This window comes from Carlito syrichta, unplaced genomic scaffold (assembly GCF_000164805.1).
Source record: "Carlito syrichta isolate Samal-C Ts95f unplaced genomic scaffold, Tarsius_syrichta-2.0.1 Scaffold314379, whole genome shotgun sequence".
NCBI classification, from domain to species: Eukaryota; Metazoa; Chordata; class Mammalia; order Primates; family Tarsiidae; genus Carlito; species Carlito syrichta.
In genome coordinates, this window is record NW_007258475.1 from 400170 (window position 1) to 417086 (window position 16917).

Consider the following 16917-nt stretch of genomic DNA (forward strand, 5'->3'; position numbering starts at 1 on the left):
GGTGGGAGGAGGGGGCTGGGATTGGCAGTAATGGGAATCTGCTGGGGGTGGGGGGCACACCTCTTCAACAAGGGTACCTGCATAATGAACATTTGTATACCTGGCCCTGAATTGTACCGCACATCTTTAAAATTAAAAAAAAAAAAAGCCGGACTCGGTGGCTCAGCCTGTAATCCCGCGCCTTTGGGAGGCTGAGGTGAATGGATTGCCTGAGCCCGCAGGTTCGAGACCCGCCTGGGCAGCAAGACCTCATCTCTACAATAAATCAAAAAATCAGCCCGGCGTAGTAGCGCGCGCCTGTAATTCCGGCTACTTGGAAGGCTGAGGCGGAAGGATCGCCGGAGCCCAGCAGGTCGAGGCTGCAGTGGCCGGAAGCGGCCACTGCACTCCAGTCTGGGGGACAGTGAGACTCCAACTCAAATAAATAAATAAATAAATGAAAATAAAATAAAATAAAAAAGAATGATAAAATAAGCATAACCATGGTCATGGTACTTGTACTGAATCAGAACATTTGAGTGCAAGTAAAAGAAATGGAACTGGAACTAACTCTCAGCTTCAAATGAAGTTTGAACAACCAGTCTATGGAGTAGGCAGAAAGGCAACTGGATTTCAGGAGCACCAGAATCAAGAACTTGAAGGCTACCAGGACTCTTTTTATCTCTGTTGTCTGCTCTGGCAGATCACTTCATTCCAGCCTTGTCACCAATAGTTTCTGAGTCCTCCAGCCTCTGACTCTGAACATCATACATTTAAGCATAGCATTTACATGATGTCTGTGGAGCTAATTCAGCAGAACTTGATAAAATTAGGTGACCCATGACGATGAATGAGGTCCAGAAGACAAACTGAGCCTTGCAGTTCCATCAGTGAATCTTTAGAGCCCAACTACGGTGGGGAGGGAGGAATGGGAACAGCTAAACTAGCAGGGCTCTTCCTTCCTTTTCCACCAAAACAGCTCAACTTTTACCTGTTTTATATATCGGGGTCTCCTGTTAAGATTTTATTACCAAATATTATTGATAAAAAGTAGTCTGAAACCTTTTCTCTAGAGAAGTCAAAAATGAGGCACAACTTGCACTTATAGGATAGTTGTGTTAAAACTCTCCTTTTCTTTAGACTCTTCTCTGCTGTTTTAAATTATCATTTGTAAGAGCCCAGTTAGTTGGAACTCCTTGATAACAGTTCACACAAGTTTTAGACAACTTTGTAGATGAAATATTCTGCAATCACAAAATGTTTTGCTTTGGGTTGGCAGGTTATAGTAACCAGGAAAACCTCAGTGTGAAATTCAGGTGAAGCAGATGTGCCATCAAATCCCTAGTGAACTAAATAGGCTTATTTCTTTCATTATGATATTGATTGATTTGATTATCTTAAGAATAAAAATCAGCTATGACAACCATCAACTTAAAGTACCTTTTTTGTGATCATGTTTACCTTTCTTAGCTCCTATAGCTTCTATACCAATAAAATATTTTTGAGCAGATTACTTAGTACTGATATTTTTAATTGCTTTATTCCCAAGTAAATTAAAGAGTACCAAAATTATTTTAAAAAATTGAAAGTTTTGAATTGCCTCTAATAAAAGTGTTTGGTCGGCATACCCGGCCAGATTGCTGAAAATATGCCTTTGTAGTTATTTAAATTTTAAATCTGATGGCATTTATTTATGAGTGGCTTAGCTACTTTATCCAGTCTCACTTGCTAGAAAGTTGAGATGGCTACTAAGAACTGTACGATAGATTTAGTTTACATGTCAAAGCTCCTGATTTATTAAAGCATGCATTTTTCATAATAGAGTGCACTAAATTGCTTTCTCTTGGGTTAATCTATCAATATCTATACTGTTTCTTTAAACTAAATTCATAATGGAAATGAGATGCAGTATATTTCTTTGTCTTTCACAGCACCTAACGTGGTGATAAGTACACAATAGAGCTTTAGAAACAGTTATTATGGGTCATTTCATAAAGTACTTATAATAACAACATCGGACATCAGCTATAGTTGCTAATTTAAAAAAAAAGTGTGAATTTCAAACATTGCAAACATTTTCTGAACCTTTGTAATTCCTTTAAGGCATATCTAAGTTAATTCCTTCAAAGGGACTGTTTGGAAGGTATAAAATCATGGAAACAAGTTCATCATCAAAGAATTGAGCCAAAAGAGAAACAAAACCACAAAGGAATAAGAGTTTTGATTCCAAAAAGGAGACAAATATGCTGCCGGGAAATTCCCAGGTGAGTACCGGGGTGTGAAAGTCGATTTACATGAAGACACTCCAATAATCTAAACAGTCCACCAAGCACAAATGTATTCCTCAAATATATGCCTGAAAAATAATGCTGTAAGTATGATTTTGTCATTATTTAAAAGATAAAAAGTGAATCATTATAACCATAAGCCTTGTTTATATCCTGTAGCCAAATGATATCATTTTAAAAAAGATTCTTCCAATAGAATGTCTTTAGAAAGAGTAATATCTATACTTTCACAAGAAATTGGTAATGCAAAATTGTTCGAGAACATCACATTTTTATATATTATGTGTATGATTACTCATATTTGGACCCACCGCAGAAATCAAGAGCAAATATTTAAATTTAAATTGCAAAATTTAGAATCTGATTTTCATGTTTGTGGACTAAAAATTGGTTTGTGGATAATGCCATTCAAATACCACATGGGTTTGGAAATAATGAATAAGCACTCTTCTAAACACAACTAAACTGAGGGGCAAAAGGTGTCTCCAGGAGCTTTGAAAATCTAAAACATACAGTGTTATAGAGAAAAGGGTAGTCAGGTGGTGATCAGCAGACACTTCTGAGTCTTCTTACTCCTTTGTGAACTTAGATGTACTTGGATCTATTACTTGAACTGAGGTCCACGAACTGAGGTTTTTTAACTTGAAAAATAGATATAATGTTTGTCCTACAAAGGTAGCAAAACTCTTATAAAGATAAACTCAGATTTATAATTATAGCACATATGATATAATGTATGTATTTATATAATTCTAAGGGAGAGAATTGCACTTAAAATCCTTTAGCATACTAAGAATGTTAGTATCTACTACGATATAATATATAGCATGGGTGATCAATTAAATGCTTAATCCTTTCTTGTGCATTTATGATGTCATTTCTATGCAGCTACCATGCAGAAAATCTTACAAAAACTAAGTCTTAAAGTTATCCAAGTCCATGACATATCAGTTTTGTTTTGTTTTGCTTTGTTTTTTGTTTTTGTTTTTGTTTTTTTGTCAGATGGTAGGCAGCAAAGCTCAGGGTTCCTATATTGTCATTGTCATTCAGAGGTTTTTGCCCCTTTGTCATGATTCCTTCTTCCATGGGCTGATGGGTTCACAGAGACTGGTGAGACTGCAAGTCTGTGTTCAGAGAGAGCTTGCAGTTCCCAGGCAGGGACCCTGGGGCAGTGGAAAAGCACTATGGAGTCAGCACAGTTAAGCTCCACTTAGCAGCAGCACTTCTTCCCTAAACCCCTTATAGGGTTTTTGTGTGGGTCTCTGGGGAGAACTGTTCACCTGCCCATCTGGCCAGATGAAGGACAAGGAGATTGTTTTCATCAAAAGAGAGAGCCTTAGAAAGAGGAAATAGCAAATAAAGGCTGAATCCGGAGGATTACAAATCCTTTTGAACTGCCCTGGGAAGATCAGAAGTGAGCAGCCGTGGGAGTTTTAATGCCTGCCCAAGTGATGCTCACTATTTTTTAGAAGGCAGGGAAGGAAGGTTTGGGGTGAAGACACTCTGCTAAGAGGCTTGTGTTAATAAGATCACAGAGTTGCAAGTCACAGGTAACAACAACAAATACCAGTTGCATCTGAAGTATCAAAGCAAATAAATATGACATCAGGTTCATTTCCATCAGTGCTGTTATTGTCATCCAGCACAAATATTGAAGCTCCAAATGAAATTCAGCCTAAATCCTGAGACCATCCAGTAAGAATAGCGTTTCCCTTTTCTTTAATTCATGTTGAATGTATTTACCAGAGAATTTTACAGACCAATCTCCATGAACTATATCTATAGGAAAACAAGGTATCTTTGGCTATGTAATGCAGTATGTATCTGGAGAGACTCTTCGAGTACCTGACTCCCTCGGGCTTCTGTTTCTGCCCACCGAAGGACTACTAGCGGGCCTGGCCACATTTAGACTGCTGCCTGATCATTTACATTTGAAAACCCGATGCTACACATTTAAAGTTCAACATTAGCCTCATTTTCCCACAGCCACACAATGAATCGCATAGGTTAGAGTCTTTAAAATCAATTGAAAGTCCAAATTAATTCCTGATACACTGAGATGAGAAAATAAAATGCTAAGGATGAAGCCCAGAGTCTCAGATTGAGACTGTTTAATGTCAAGAGGGTGGCTTATTTATGCTTAGAAAGTGGTATAACTTTCCTTATCCACAACACGTGGCCACTTATAACTTGGGTATGTTCTGCCTGTTTCTGAGATGCATTATATCTGTTTCTGAGATATTACTGAGATGTAGGCCCAATGTGCACATGCTGTTTCTGAAAGCCATTCGAAGTTAAGATGGATTCCCAATGTGCCCCACCTTCAGGGAAGAACTTATTCTTCCTAGCAACTGACTTGTAGGTTTTGAAACGTAGTATCAAAAGTAAAATAAAAAAGAGAACTCCTTAATTTAACATGTAAATTCAGAAAATATAGGGAAGAATTTTAGCATTTTAGATACATGTATCCATTCCCACCTTACTGACTTTAGCCTTGCTTCTAATTCCAGAGTTTAAGGTCAACAATTGGTATGAGAATTTTACAAAAATGCTTAAAAGGCTAATAATATTAGATCCATTGTATCCTTGAAATCCCATGGACATAGTATTCCTTTATTTTCCCAAATAGTGCACATAAAAGTAACATACATAATATGTACTAAAGGATGTGAGCTTTGCTTCACACATTTTCTTCCTTTCCTAGAGTATTGTCCCTTGGTTTCCATATCCTAGCCCTTAAATTAAGCGTATAAAAACCAAGAAGTAGAAAATATATACCTGGCTAAGAAGAGAAAGGGATATACAACTTTTTTTTTCTTGATTGATAAAAACATAGATTTGAGAGTCAAATAGTCTGGGTTCAACGCTCACCTATTCACTCATTAACAACGTAATTTTCTCTAACCTGCTTCACCATCTCATGCTTTATTTTTCTCACCTGTATAAATGGGGATAATGATGATACTATCAGTATCTACGCCATGAGTTTGCTGTGAGAATAAGGTGAGTCATTTGATGTAGACTGAGAAGATTTGCCAGCACCTAGTAATTTCCTAATATTCAGTACACATTTCCTTAAACTTTTGATTTCTAAATTTTTTTTCTTAATATAGACAGCAATATAGAAGGTCTGCAATATGGAAAGTCTGCAATATAGAAGCAATCACAACTGTACATGCTATAAGTAGTCATCTGGACATGAAAATTAAATCAGTCATTCATTTGATTAGATGGTAGCCCACAATTTAGAGAGTAAAAATAAAAAACACTGACTTTAAAGTCCTCCTGAAAGGAAGGCATAAAAGTTGACTATATAAACCTATATTTATTTAGTCAGGAAGATAGAAATTTGAGATAAAAATTCTGATGACTTGTATGGAAAGGGGACAGATGGGGAGGGAGCAGCAATCCTTTAACTTCAATTTTCTATCCATGCTCAATTTTCTGAAAACTTAAAACTCAAAATCACTTGGTCTAGGTATATATAGATTTTTGGAAATGGTTAAATATCTAAAAGCTGAATTTATTAGAATCAGTAAAATTAACTTAACCAATGTTTTGGAAATTCAAGCTTCTTAATTTATATAGGTTTGTCACAATAGTTTCTATATAGACTTCATGGCAACCATGATCATGCCAAATAAATCACTAAAACACAGCACAATAAGTACATTTTCTCATCACCCTACCCAAGCTGGAAAGAGTCTTGTAGACTGATTAACTACAGTCTTCAATAGCTTAAAGAAGTCTGATTCCAATGTAATAAAAATTTATTGGCATTGCTGATTTCTCAGACGTCAGCTGCTTTAAAACGTCCAGCACTTCAAAACCTGCTTTGAAGACCAAATTACTTTCTACCTGCAAATACATTTTAAGAAATCATAGTTAATAATCAGGGGCTGCTGTTTTCATGATCTTTCTGAAGCCAACATCTACAGCCTTCATCTTACCTTGGAGTGTAATTCATGGTCTTCTTTTAAGAAGTTGAGATCACAGTCCGTAGGGCAGGGGCCAGTTTTATTAGAAAGGCTCCCTAGGGTTAAAAACAAAAAAGTGGAAAAAATACATGACAGACTTTCACTTCAGAGGGTATATAAGCTTACACTGCTGAAATCTAAGAGCTTATAAAAGGCCTGAGAAATGGAGGCAAAAGATGGATTTCTACAAAGGAGGCTCCAAGCTGTTCTACTTTCCCAGCTTTAACTCTATCAGTGTATGAACTTCAAGTAGAATTCTACGATAGCCATACCACAGGGAGGTGGTTTACAAGCAGCAGCTGTGTCTGATCTGCTTTCCTAACCTCATCTGGATAGGATTCGCTATCATCAGCTATGTTTCTTGGATCACGTTTTCAAAGAAGACCCCGGCACCTCATCTTAATGGTCCACTATGAACCCTTGAGATCAGAGTTTTATTCTCTGCCCACATCCAGCACTTCTCAGCTGAGCTACCTCTTTCATTCATGCCCTGCATGACATGTTCTCTGTCAAGTCTCCAAACCTCAGCACTATTGACATTTTGGACTAGATAATCCTTTGCAATGCAGCTGCCCTGCGCTTTGTGTAGCAGCATCCCTGGCCTCTACCACACTGAATGCTAGCAGCATCCTCTACTTGCTTCCCCTTCCAGTTGTGGCAACCAAAAATGTCTCCAGACATTTCCAAACATCCCTTGGAGGACAAAACATCCCCAGTTGAGAATACAGTTCTAGACGACAAACTCCTTAGAAATAATGTGTCTTGTTCACCTTTGTTTTTCCTGTAGTGTCTAGAACAGTGCCTGACACAGAGTATTTTCTCAACAAGTGTTTCTTAAATGGTAAATCAATAAATACATAGAGATAACACATAAACCGGTATTCCTATGGCTTTATGCCTCTCAAGTCATTGACCTGACCTCTCACTTTAATGAACCCATATGCCATGACCTGTCCCCAGAGTCTTGTGACAAACATCATGGTCAAGAAGCTGCCAGAGCTTGGAGTGCCTCAGGAGAGCCACAACTTTGATGAGGGGATTGACTTGACAGTTTTCTCAAAAAAGAAACATATACCGTGAGGTGAGTAGTCAAAGGCTTGTTTTCTGTCCCCCTTTTTCCTCTCCAGGGATTGAAAGCTGCCATCTCCTACCCTTTGAAATTGTCCTTATGGACATTTTAAAATGAGATTTCAACAGTGTCAAACTTCGAGGACATGGGCTCCATGTCAACATGCTTCAGAAACCTTCTTCTCCCTAAGGATAACCTTGCCAGCACCTTGCTACCCAGGCTGGGTCTGTGTGGAGCATGCAGTTTGGGAAGAAATGTTTTCACTGTGTTTTATGACCCTGCCTTCAGTGTACTACACTATGCTCAAGGCAGACACTAAAAAATATCCTTCTTTAAGGAAAGTCAGATGAGTCAGGCACCCCTTCTCTGATATGCCTGATACTTCCATCTGTTGAGATGAGATCACATAAACCTTTGGAAGAGCTCTTTTACTGTGAGTCTAAAACAAAATGTGTTGAAAGTGAGGTTGTGCCAGGCTCAGTGTCTCAGCCTGTAATCTCGCGCCTTTGGGAGGCTGAGGTGAGTGGATTGCCTGAGCCCGCGGGTTCGAAACCCACGTGGGCAACTTGGCGAGACCTCATCTCTACAATAAATCAAAAATCAGCTGGGTGTGGTAGCGCACGCCTGTAATTCCGGCTACTCCGAAGGCTGAGGCGGAAAGATCGCCAGAGCCCAGCAGGTCGAGGCTGTGGTGGCCGGGAGCGGCCACCGCACTCCAGTCTGGGCAACAGAGTGAGACTCCAACTTAAAAAAAATAGAAAGTGAGGTTGCTATGGTCAAAATTAAAATGAGAAAGGGAAAAGAAGGAAAGTTAGTGTAGAAAGCATTTTTATTTAAAATTCAAATATAATAATTTGAATTGTTAATATACAGTCAGCTGGAATAACAAATATAAAATAATAATAGAAAGCATTTTTTAGTATTTTCTAGAAACTCTATATTATGTCATTTGCTTCACACACACACACACACACACACACGCACACACAAACACAAACTGTTAAAATAGTTACCATTATCCCATTTGACAGAGTTGGAAATTGAGACTCAGATCAAAGAACTCCCCTCAAATCAGATAGTCAATCAGTGACAAATCTGAAATTTAGTCCCAGTTCTATTTGACCTCAAAACCCACACATTTAATTTTCTGGTATATTCTGCTTGAGAAATCACACTCCATTTTCTACTTACATACATTTTTAAACATTGAACAATGTGTTCATTTTTTATTGCTGGTGGAATAAATTACTACAAACTTAGTGGCTTAAAGCAATATATATTTATTATCTCATTTTTTTGTGACTTAGAAATCTGCATAGTATGCCTCAACTGGTTTCTTCACATCAAGTCTCACAAGGCCAAAATCAATGTATCAGTCAGTGCCGCAGTTTTCATCTGGGCCCTGGACTCCTCTTCAGGTTTGCGTTTGTTGGCAGAATTCATTTTCTTCGCACACTTTCCATGTGGTCCCCATGGCCCTCAAGTCAACAGCAGCAAACTGTGTCCTTTTAATGCTTTGAATCTCTCTAACTTATCTTCTGCCACCAGCCTAAGAAAGTTCTCTGCTTTTAAAGGTTCACGAGATTAGTTTAGATTTACCCAGATAATTGCCCTCTTGATGTTTAAAGATTCTGGGGATTCGAGCTTGCACGTCTTTGGGAGACTGTCTTAAAAATCTGCCTGTATGAATAATTTCTGATTTAACAAAAGTTATAGTCTCTTATGCTAGTAAAATGTAAAACTGTTGTGCATGTTAAGGTAATAAAGTCTCTATCAAAGACTCCTAAAAGTCCTTGATTTTTTTTTTTGTTCTTCTGTAATAGGTTCTTTGCCCTAAAACCAACCTTCCTGTTTATAAAAAAATATAGTAACATATTAAACAATTATTAATATGCTATATAGTAATTGTGTTATATATTAAATATATATATTAGATAATTGATATATACAAGTTATATATTAGATGATTATTAATATTTGCTATATAATAATTATAAGATATATAATTATCTGCTATAATTATATGATGTATACAATTATTATACATTATATAAATGTGTATATAATATAATTTTTACCAAACTGTGATCATATCATATATGTAGTGTCCCTCTCTCTTTATGTTTAACCGTGTTGTGTTTTACTCATTATTGTATATATCCCAGAGTATAATTTTTTAATCACTGCATAGTAGCACACCATATGGTTTCTTTTAGCCGGCCTTCTTTGGCTAAATATTTATATCATGTTCATCAAATTTTACAAAAATGTTGATGTCCATCCGTGCTTCTTTTCTTTTCTTTTCTTTTCATTTTTGAGTTGGAGTCTCACTCTGTCGCCCAGACTGGAGTGCAGTGGCCGCTCCCGGCCACCGCAGCCTCAACCTGCTGGGCTCCGGCGAACCCTCCGCCTCAGCCTTCCGAGTAGCTGGAACTACATGCGCAAGCTACCACGCCCGGCTATGTGCTTATTTTCTTAAAATGAGTATCTAAGATCAGGAATACTAACTCAAATGCTTAGAATTTTTGACTTTGTACTATAAAAAGAATTATCAAAATTCATACTGCAACCAGCAGAATGGGAAAGCATCCAATTATGTGTATGCTTGCCAAAACTGTTACCATATTTTTCAGTTTTGCCTCCTTAGTAAACAAAATAATAACATTTCATTATTTTAAATTACAATCATGAAAATCTTATGAATTTGAATCGTTTTATTTTGCTGAGCATTTATGCCTTTTGTATTGTAAATTTCCTTCCATGTCCCAATTTTTTTCTGTTAGAATATTTAAAGTTTTATCTGTTTTTTCTCTTAAATATATATCTCTATCTTAAATATAATAACTCTGCCTGACACAATAGTTCAGAATATTTTCTCAATTGCTATATGCCTTTTAATTTCTTTAAGAGTTTGTGTGTGTGTGCGTGTATGCATGAGTGCTAAGATATAATTCTCAGTCTTATGTATTCATATGTATCAATCTTTTCCTTCATTTGTTCTCCTTTTGCTTATAAGCTTACAAAATCTTTCCACACTATACAGTCAAACCATACATAACAAACGGTTAAGTAAGCAAAGAACTCACGGGGTTTTTGCATAACTGTCTTTCATACTTTCTCACTCGCAGGTGACCATCCATGACACCTAGAGTCCTCCTAAAACCTCAGGCTCAAACATGCAAAATGCCATTGACCTTCATTCCACTCAGAGGGCTCCTTTCCCATATTTCCTATTTCTTTTCACAACTATGTAACTCTTCAAGCCACCCAACTCAAAAGCTCACTGTCTTTCACGAATTATCCTACACTGTTGTCACCCACATCTAATTGTTTGCTACATTCTCTTCTACTTCCTTTAGTAGAGTAATGGCAATTTTTCCTTCTGCTGTAACACTGCCTTGAACCTTCACCACATCCCACCTCTGCAGGTATAGACAGATAGGAGGCAGAAGAGGACTTTTAACTGAAATAGAATCATGCCATATATATTTTTTTTGCCAGTTTGCTTTTTTCATTCAATAAGAAATGGTGGTCATCTCTATAGATCACAAAATACGCATCAATCTTTCTCTTAAAATGCCCTTTTTAAAAAAATCCCCATTCATATCTTCCACCCATAGTCCCCTAACTCCTCTCCAATTCATCTAACCCACATAACCCACTTTATTTTCTCCATGCTCATATAACCAGATAACCAGATAGACACACATATGCACATATGGACACACACATTTATAGAGGCACTTTTAATCACTGCACAAAAAGAGAACATATATTTTATATGCAGCCCCACATTTTTTCTCACTCAGTAATCGCTGATGAAATTTTCTTTATACCAAAAATTATATCTCTAATTTATTCTTTTTAATGGCTATGTAATATATTATGCTAAAGTTGTAGTATCATTTATTTAACTATTCCCTACTCGTGAGCATTCACTTTTCTTCTTCCTTTTTGTTTTTCTCTCAAAAAGAATGCTACAATAAAATTCTTGTATTTGTATTCATCTACACTGGTGCTTCCATTTCTATGGACAGATTTCCCAGGTGAAATTGCTGAATCAAAGAATTTGCATATTTAAGATGTTAATAAATGTTGCCAGATTGCTTTTCCAAAGAAAATGTTAAAAATACATTTTGAAAAACAATATATAAGAAAATCTATTTGCCCACATCCTTGCATCAATAGATTGCTTCAGAATCTGAATGATTAATTTATAAAGTCATTAGATTATGATCAGAGAGGGTAGCCTCTGTTATTTTATGTTGTATATATTCCCTCACATACATAAAAACCTTCTTAGGCTGTATATGCAACTGCTCTGTTACTTGATAACAGAGGGTTGTGCCACTATTACATGTTTTCCTAAATGATATCTTTTATCATTATAAAATCTATGGAGAGCTTTGTAAACCTTAAATGATGTTAACCTTAAACTTGCCTGATGTTGACATTACCTCTTCAGTCTTCAGGAAAAAAAAAAAAAAACTCTGGTATCAGTTGTTTCATCCGCAGGTGTTCAATTTTTATTGCTCATAGTCTTGTGTTTACAGTAAGCACCCTATAGCTGAGTTTTTCTTACTAACTCAGTGTGGCCGGTTCTTATACTAGAGGAGTTATATTATTATAAAATAAGTATTTAGCTTTACTCTTTTTATTTGTTTTACTTTTCTACTTCCTCTTTCTGTTTCTTTGTGTTGCAGATTCGCTTGCGTTAATATTCATTTCTCTTCACTTCTGAATGTGTGTGTTCTACTGTGCTTCTCCATTCAATTGTGATTCCTTTCATGTTTTCAGCATTTGGGTCCAAAATATCTGGAATTTATTTACAAAAAATTGTGTGTTTATTCTTACACGTTTAAACTTCAGTCACCTTCAAAGGACTCCCCGTTTGATGCGATCTATCTATCAAAATGCCCTTTCCACTGCTCACAACAGCTTTTGAACTCATCCATTTTGATGCCTTTTAGTGCTTCTGCTCTTCCACATCCACAAAATGTTTCCCTTTGAGAACTTTTTTCTCTGGGGGAACGAAAAAAAGCTACTCAGAGCAAAACTGGATGAATAGGGAGGGTGGGACATGGGGTCATGCCGTTTTTGGTCCAAATCTGTTGAACACTTGGTGTGGTGTGGACAGTTGTGCTCGTAAATCACTCATCATGTAATGGGCAAACGCGTTGAAAGAATCTCAGGGAAAAAAAATTAACAGAAGCCAAATGCAGCCTCTCACAGCAATTCTAGTTGGTAAACTGATGACAATGGGGTCCTAGAACACTAACCTGGTGAAGGGAAACCTGTACTACAAGGAGGTGCCATCCAAAAAAGAATTCCTGTTTTTTTGGGAGTTCCCCTGGTAACCTTACAACAGTGTAATTCCAGTTCCCACCCCTCACCATGTAAGCTATTTTTTCATATCTTTTAATTATACATGTTTTATAACCCCACCTTATATGCCATTTAATTTTATTTAAAGAGTAATTTGTATTTGAATAAAGCTATTAGAAAAAGTCATCTTTCATATTTATACATATACTTGCAATTTTCAATTCTGGTATCCCTCTAGTCCCTTGGAGATCATCTTGTTCCATTTGTCTTCAACTTAAAGGACACCATTTAACATTTTTATAGTGCTGGTCTGCTGGAGAAAAATCTTTCAACTTCTCTTTATCTGCAAAGGTCTTTTTTATTTCACCCTCAATTTTTGTGGAATACTTTTGCTAAATACAGAATTCTGAACGAATATTTTCCTAATTATAAATATGTCATTACATTGACTTCTGGTCTCCACTGTTTCTGATAATGTCAATTATTTTTTACATCATTGTTTCCTTGTTTATGACATGCTTGTTTTTCCTTCTCCCTACTTTCAGTATTTTCTGCTTACTTTTGGTATTCGGCTGTTGACTATGATATCCCTAAGTATGGTTTTCTTTTTGTTTCTTCTTTTACAGTTCACTAAGGGTATTCAACATAGAGGGCACTATATTTCAACAAATTTGAATAATTTTCATTCATTAATTTTTTAATATATATTTGCTTCCATTTTATTATTCTTTTTTTCTAAGATTCCTATTACATAAATGTCAAACTGTGTAATATTGCTCTATGGATCTCTGAGTCTCTCTTTATTTCTCTCCCATTTTTTCTTTTCTATACTTCAGATTGGTTCATTTATTTTTTCTGTCTTCAAGTTCACTGTTTATTTTTCTGTCATTCTGATTTTCTATTAAACCTGTTCATTAAGTTTCTCTTATACTTCTTGAATTTTCAGTTTTGTGTGTAGTTTTTAAACTAATTTCTATGTCTTTGATGAAATGCCCTATTTAGACCATGAGTATTGTCTTTAAATTTGTAAACATATTTATAATAAATATTTAACATCTTCCACTGCTAAATTTAATATCTGAACCATCTTGGAGTTACTTTACTTTTTCTCTTGCCTAAGGTTCATATTTTCTTCTATCTTTGCATGTCTTATAACTGTAGAGTGCATAATGGACATTGTAGAATAATTTGGATTCTGTTGTCTTCCTCTCAAGAATATTGGTATTTTTTTCTACTAGGCAGTTTAATTACTGGCTACTCCCTTTAAACATGTGTAGTGTGAATTTACATTTTGTTACAGCAAATTGGTGAAAAAAAACAAGAGTTTCCAAGCTACTCTACCCTGACAAAACTCAACCTCAAATCTCCTCTGCTCATCCTGTCAGGACTTGTTTTGAGCTTTCCTTGAGCAGGTTTAGGGTAAGCCACTCTAGAATGTGTTCATTAGGTCTAACATGCAGATGTTTGATGTGTCAACTTGCTGACCAAATGGGTAACAAGGTATTAACATGCCTTTCCTGGCTGGGCTTGGACTCCACCTCTGTTTCAACTCTATATCTCTAGTTCACTCTCAGGTCTGTAGGAGCCAACAGCAAGTAGCCGCTTAGCAAAGTCTTGACTGATCTTGTTAAATACAGCATAATTCTCAACTAAAAACTCATAGGTTCATTTTTATACTGATATCTCTCTGTTCTACTCTGCAGATTCCAGCTGCTTCAGCTGCTTTGAATGTTGAACTCTGTCTCCTTAGCTCAATGGAACTCACTCTGCTTGGACTCGACTCCACTGCTCCACAGTTAGAACACTGCATCCAGGTAGGAAACCAGTGCTCACCTTGTAGGATTTGCTCTTAAGTTTCCCTTCTTTGAGGGATTACAGTCTTGGGTTTTCTGATGGCAGTGCCCCAAAACAGTTGTTTCATATATTCTCTCTCGTTTCATGGTTAATTATAGCAGAAGAGCTAATACAGTACCAGTTATTCCACAACAGCTAAAATTGGAAGTTGCAATATTGTTTAACTTTTTAATTAGAAAATAGAAATGATTTCAAATTTGTCATGGGCTAACTAGTACCCATGTTATGTGCTGGTGATACAAATATAGGTTAATTATTTTGAAAGTTTGCTTTAAATCCACTTTATTTTATGGAACTACTACTCAATTTAACTATCAGATTCTCTTATATTGATAAAAGATAAAATGTTCACAAATAACATTAACCTACTGATGCCTTGGGAATGTGTCAACTGGTATCACCCAGAAAAAATAAATGAAACAGCCATATTTTTAATAATACATGAAGTGCACAAGGAAAACACTTGTCAAAATTGTATAATGTTACAGTACCCTATCTATATATAAATGCATATGTTTATATGTATTTTCCCCGCGTTGTGCTAATCTTTTTTACTTGGCATATTTTTAATGGTTTTTCCAAATGACCTTTGTAAAATTAATCAAGGATCTGACACTATCCTTTGGAGAAATACAAAGAAAGAATGCTGCTTATAATAACTTTTGCATGAAAAACAGCCAGAAAATGATGAAACAGAGAAAATGTTAATATTGAAAAATATTAAAACTTGAAAGTGGAGCCAATTGAAAAATATTGCCTTTTGTCAGTAATATTTTTATGGGTCTCTGAAATTCCATTTTCCTTTTATTTTCTATACCATGTCTTTATTGCTCCAGATCAGATAGATTTCTCAAAACATTTTGCTAAGTAAAATACACTACAATTTTTCAAGAGCTCTAACGGTGAAAAGCATCCCAAATAAAAGATTAATAAAATATATGGAAAATGTGTGTAAAAAAAAAATGCAAAGAACTCAGAAAAATGCCTGCAATTAGACAAGATGAAATCTAAAAAGAAATTAAATTTAGTTGTAATACATTTCCTATTCTTTTCTTTGAGAAAATTACTACTGAAGTGAGAATATTTTCCCCTGTAATTTAAATGTTAAGCTGCCAGATGTGTGTCTCATGCTTGAAGAGTCGAAGCTTTGCATTATTTAGCATATTAAGAATCACAGAATTTTAAAAAGGGCTCCTTTATTGCCTCAAGGTTCTAATTAAATAAACCTTAGCCTGGTACATTTAAAACTTGCAATACACGAGATTTTGCTCTTTTCTTCCCTGTAGTCAAGTCACATCTATATAATAAATATGGAAAATATTTAAGATGATATAATTTTTCTTTAGCTTGAAGAATTAAACCTATCTATTATTTTAAGAAGTTTTTAATAGAGGCCAGCAATCTAAAAGACAACTAAGGATTCAAAATACTTTCTAATCATCGCAAGTTGCTTTTCTTATTTATACCGAAGAATATGTGTTTCATAAAAGCAGTTCACACTATCAGTCTTACTCCTTTCTTACCCTCTGCTTCTACTATGGTCACAACTGTTTCATTCTTGTGAGACAAAGGCAATTCTGTGAAGCAACAAGAGGGTCACTGCTTTTTGGATCAAAGTCACGTGTGTGTGTGTGTGTGTGTGTGTGTGTGTGTTCATCTATGTGAAATATCTGATCACACAGCACTAATTAGTTGCCCTTTTAGCAATTTATGGAAAGAGTTGCAGCAGCTGAACTGAAAATCATAATCAAATGGAGGTTCTAGAAGCACACCACATTCATAAATCATACCCTTAAATACAGTTATTTTTGCCATTTTAGAAAATGTCAAAGATGTCAACTCTGTCCAAATATACCGCTTAACAGTGACTATTTTAGTAAATTGACTTGAAATGCATTCAGCTAACTGACAGTTAGACGAACATAATCTAGTTCACAGTACAAATGAACAGTTTAAAGGCCAAAGAAAGCACCAAACCAAACCACGAATTCTCAATGACATGCTGCAATGACCATGGCTGCAACTACAGAACAAAATCTTAGTATTAATATGTTTACGCCAGAAATAGATGCCCAAATTTTTTGAAATGTGATTTTTTAAAGACCTGGTTTTAAAGAAAAGTTGTTTTAGCCACATTCAAAACTGTGGTTAAACATCTAATTGGGGATATTAACAGTGAATAAACTAGAAACTTCCCAAATCAGGTAATGAGTAGATAACATTCTCATTCTAAGTTTGAACCTATAATATAAACAGTAACTTCATGGATGCTGCAAAAATAAATAGATAAATGCTTGTCATAATGACAAGAAATGAGAAATTATCTTTCATCACAGAAAGTGAACAAATTGATCTTCAAAAATTTAACTCTTGACAAAGGGTGAGTATTATAAAATTGGAATTTAGTTTGGACCAGAATTATCTC

At 35.8% G+C, this 16917-nt stretch overlaps 1 protein-coding gene across 1 annotated transcript in view; it reads right to left on the reverse strand.

The window, feature by feature from the left end:
* The window catches only part of LOC103274104, a 242774-nt gene that overhangs the window by 179205 nt on the left and 46652 nt on the right, over positions 1-16917 (reverse strand). The window contains exon 4 of the mRNA XM_021719309.1: positions 6218-6300. Coding sequence (XP_021574984.1) covers positions 6218-6300 — 83 coding nt within the window. The remainder of the gene's footprint in view (positions 1-6217; positions 6301-16917) is intronic.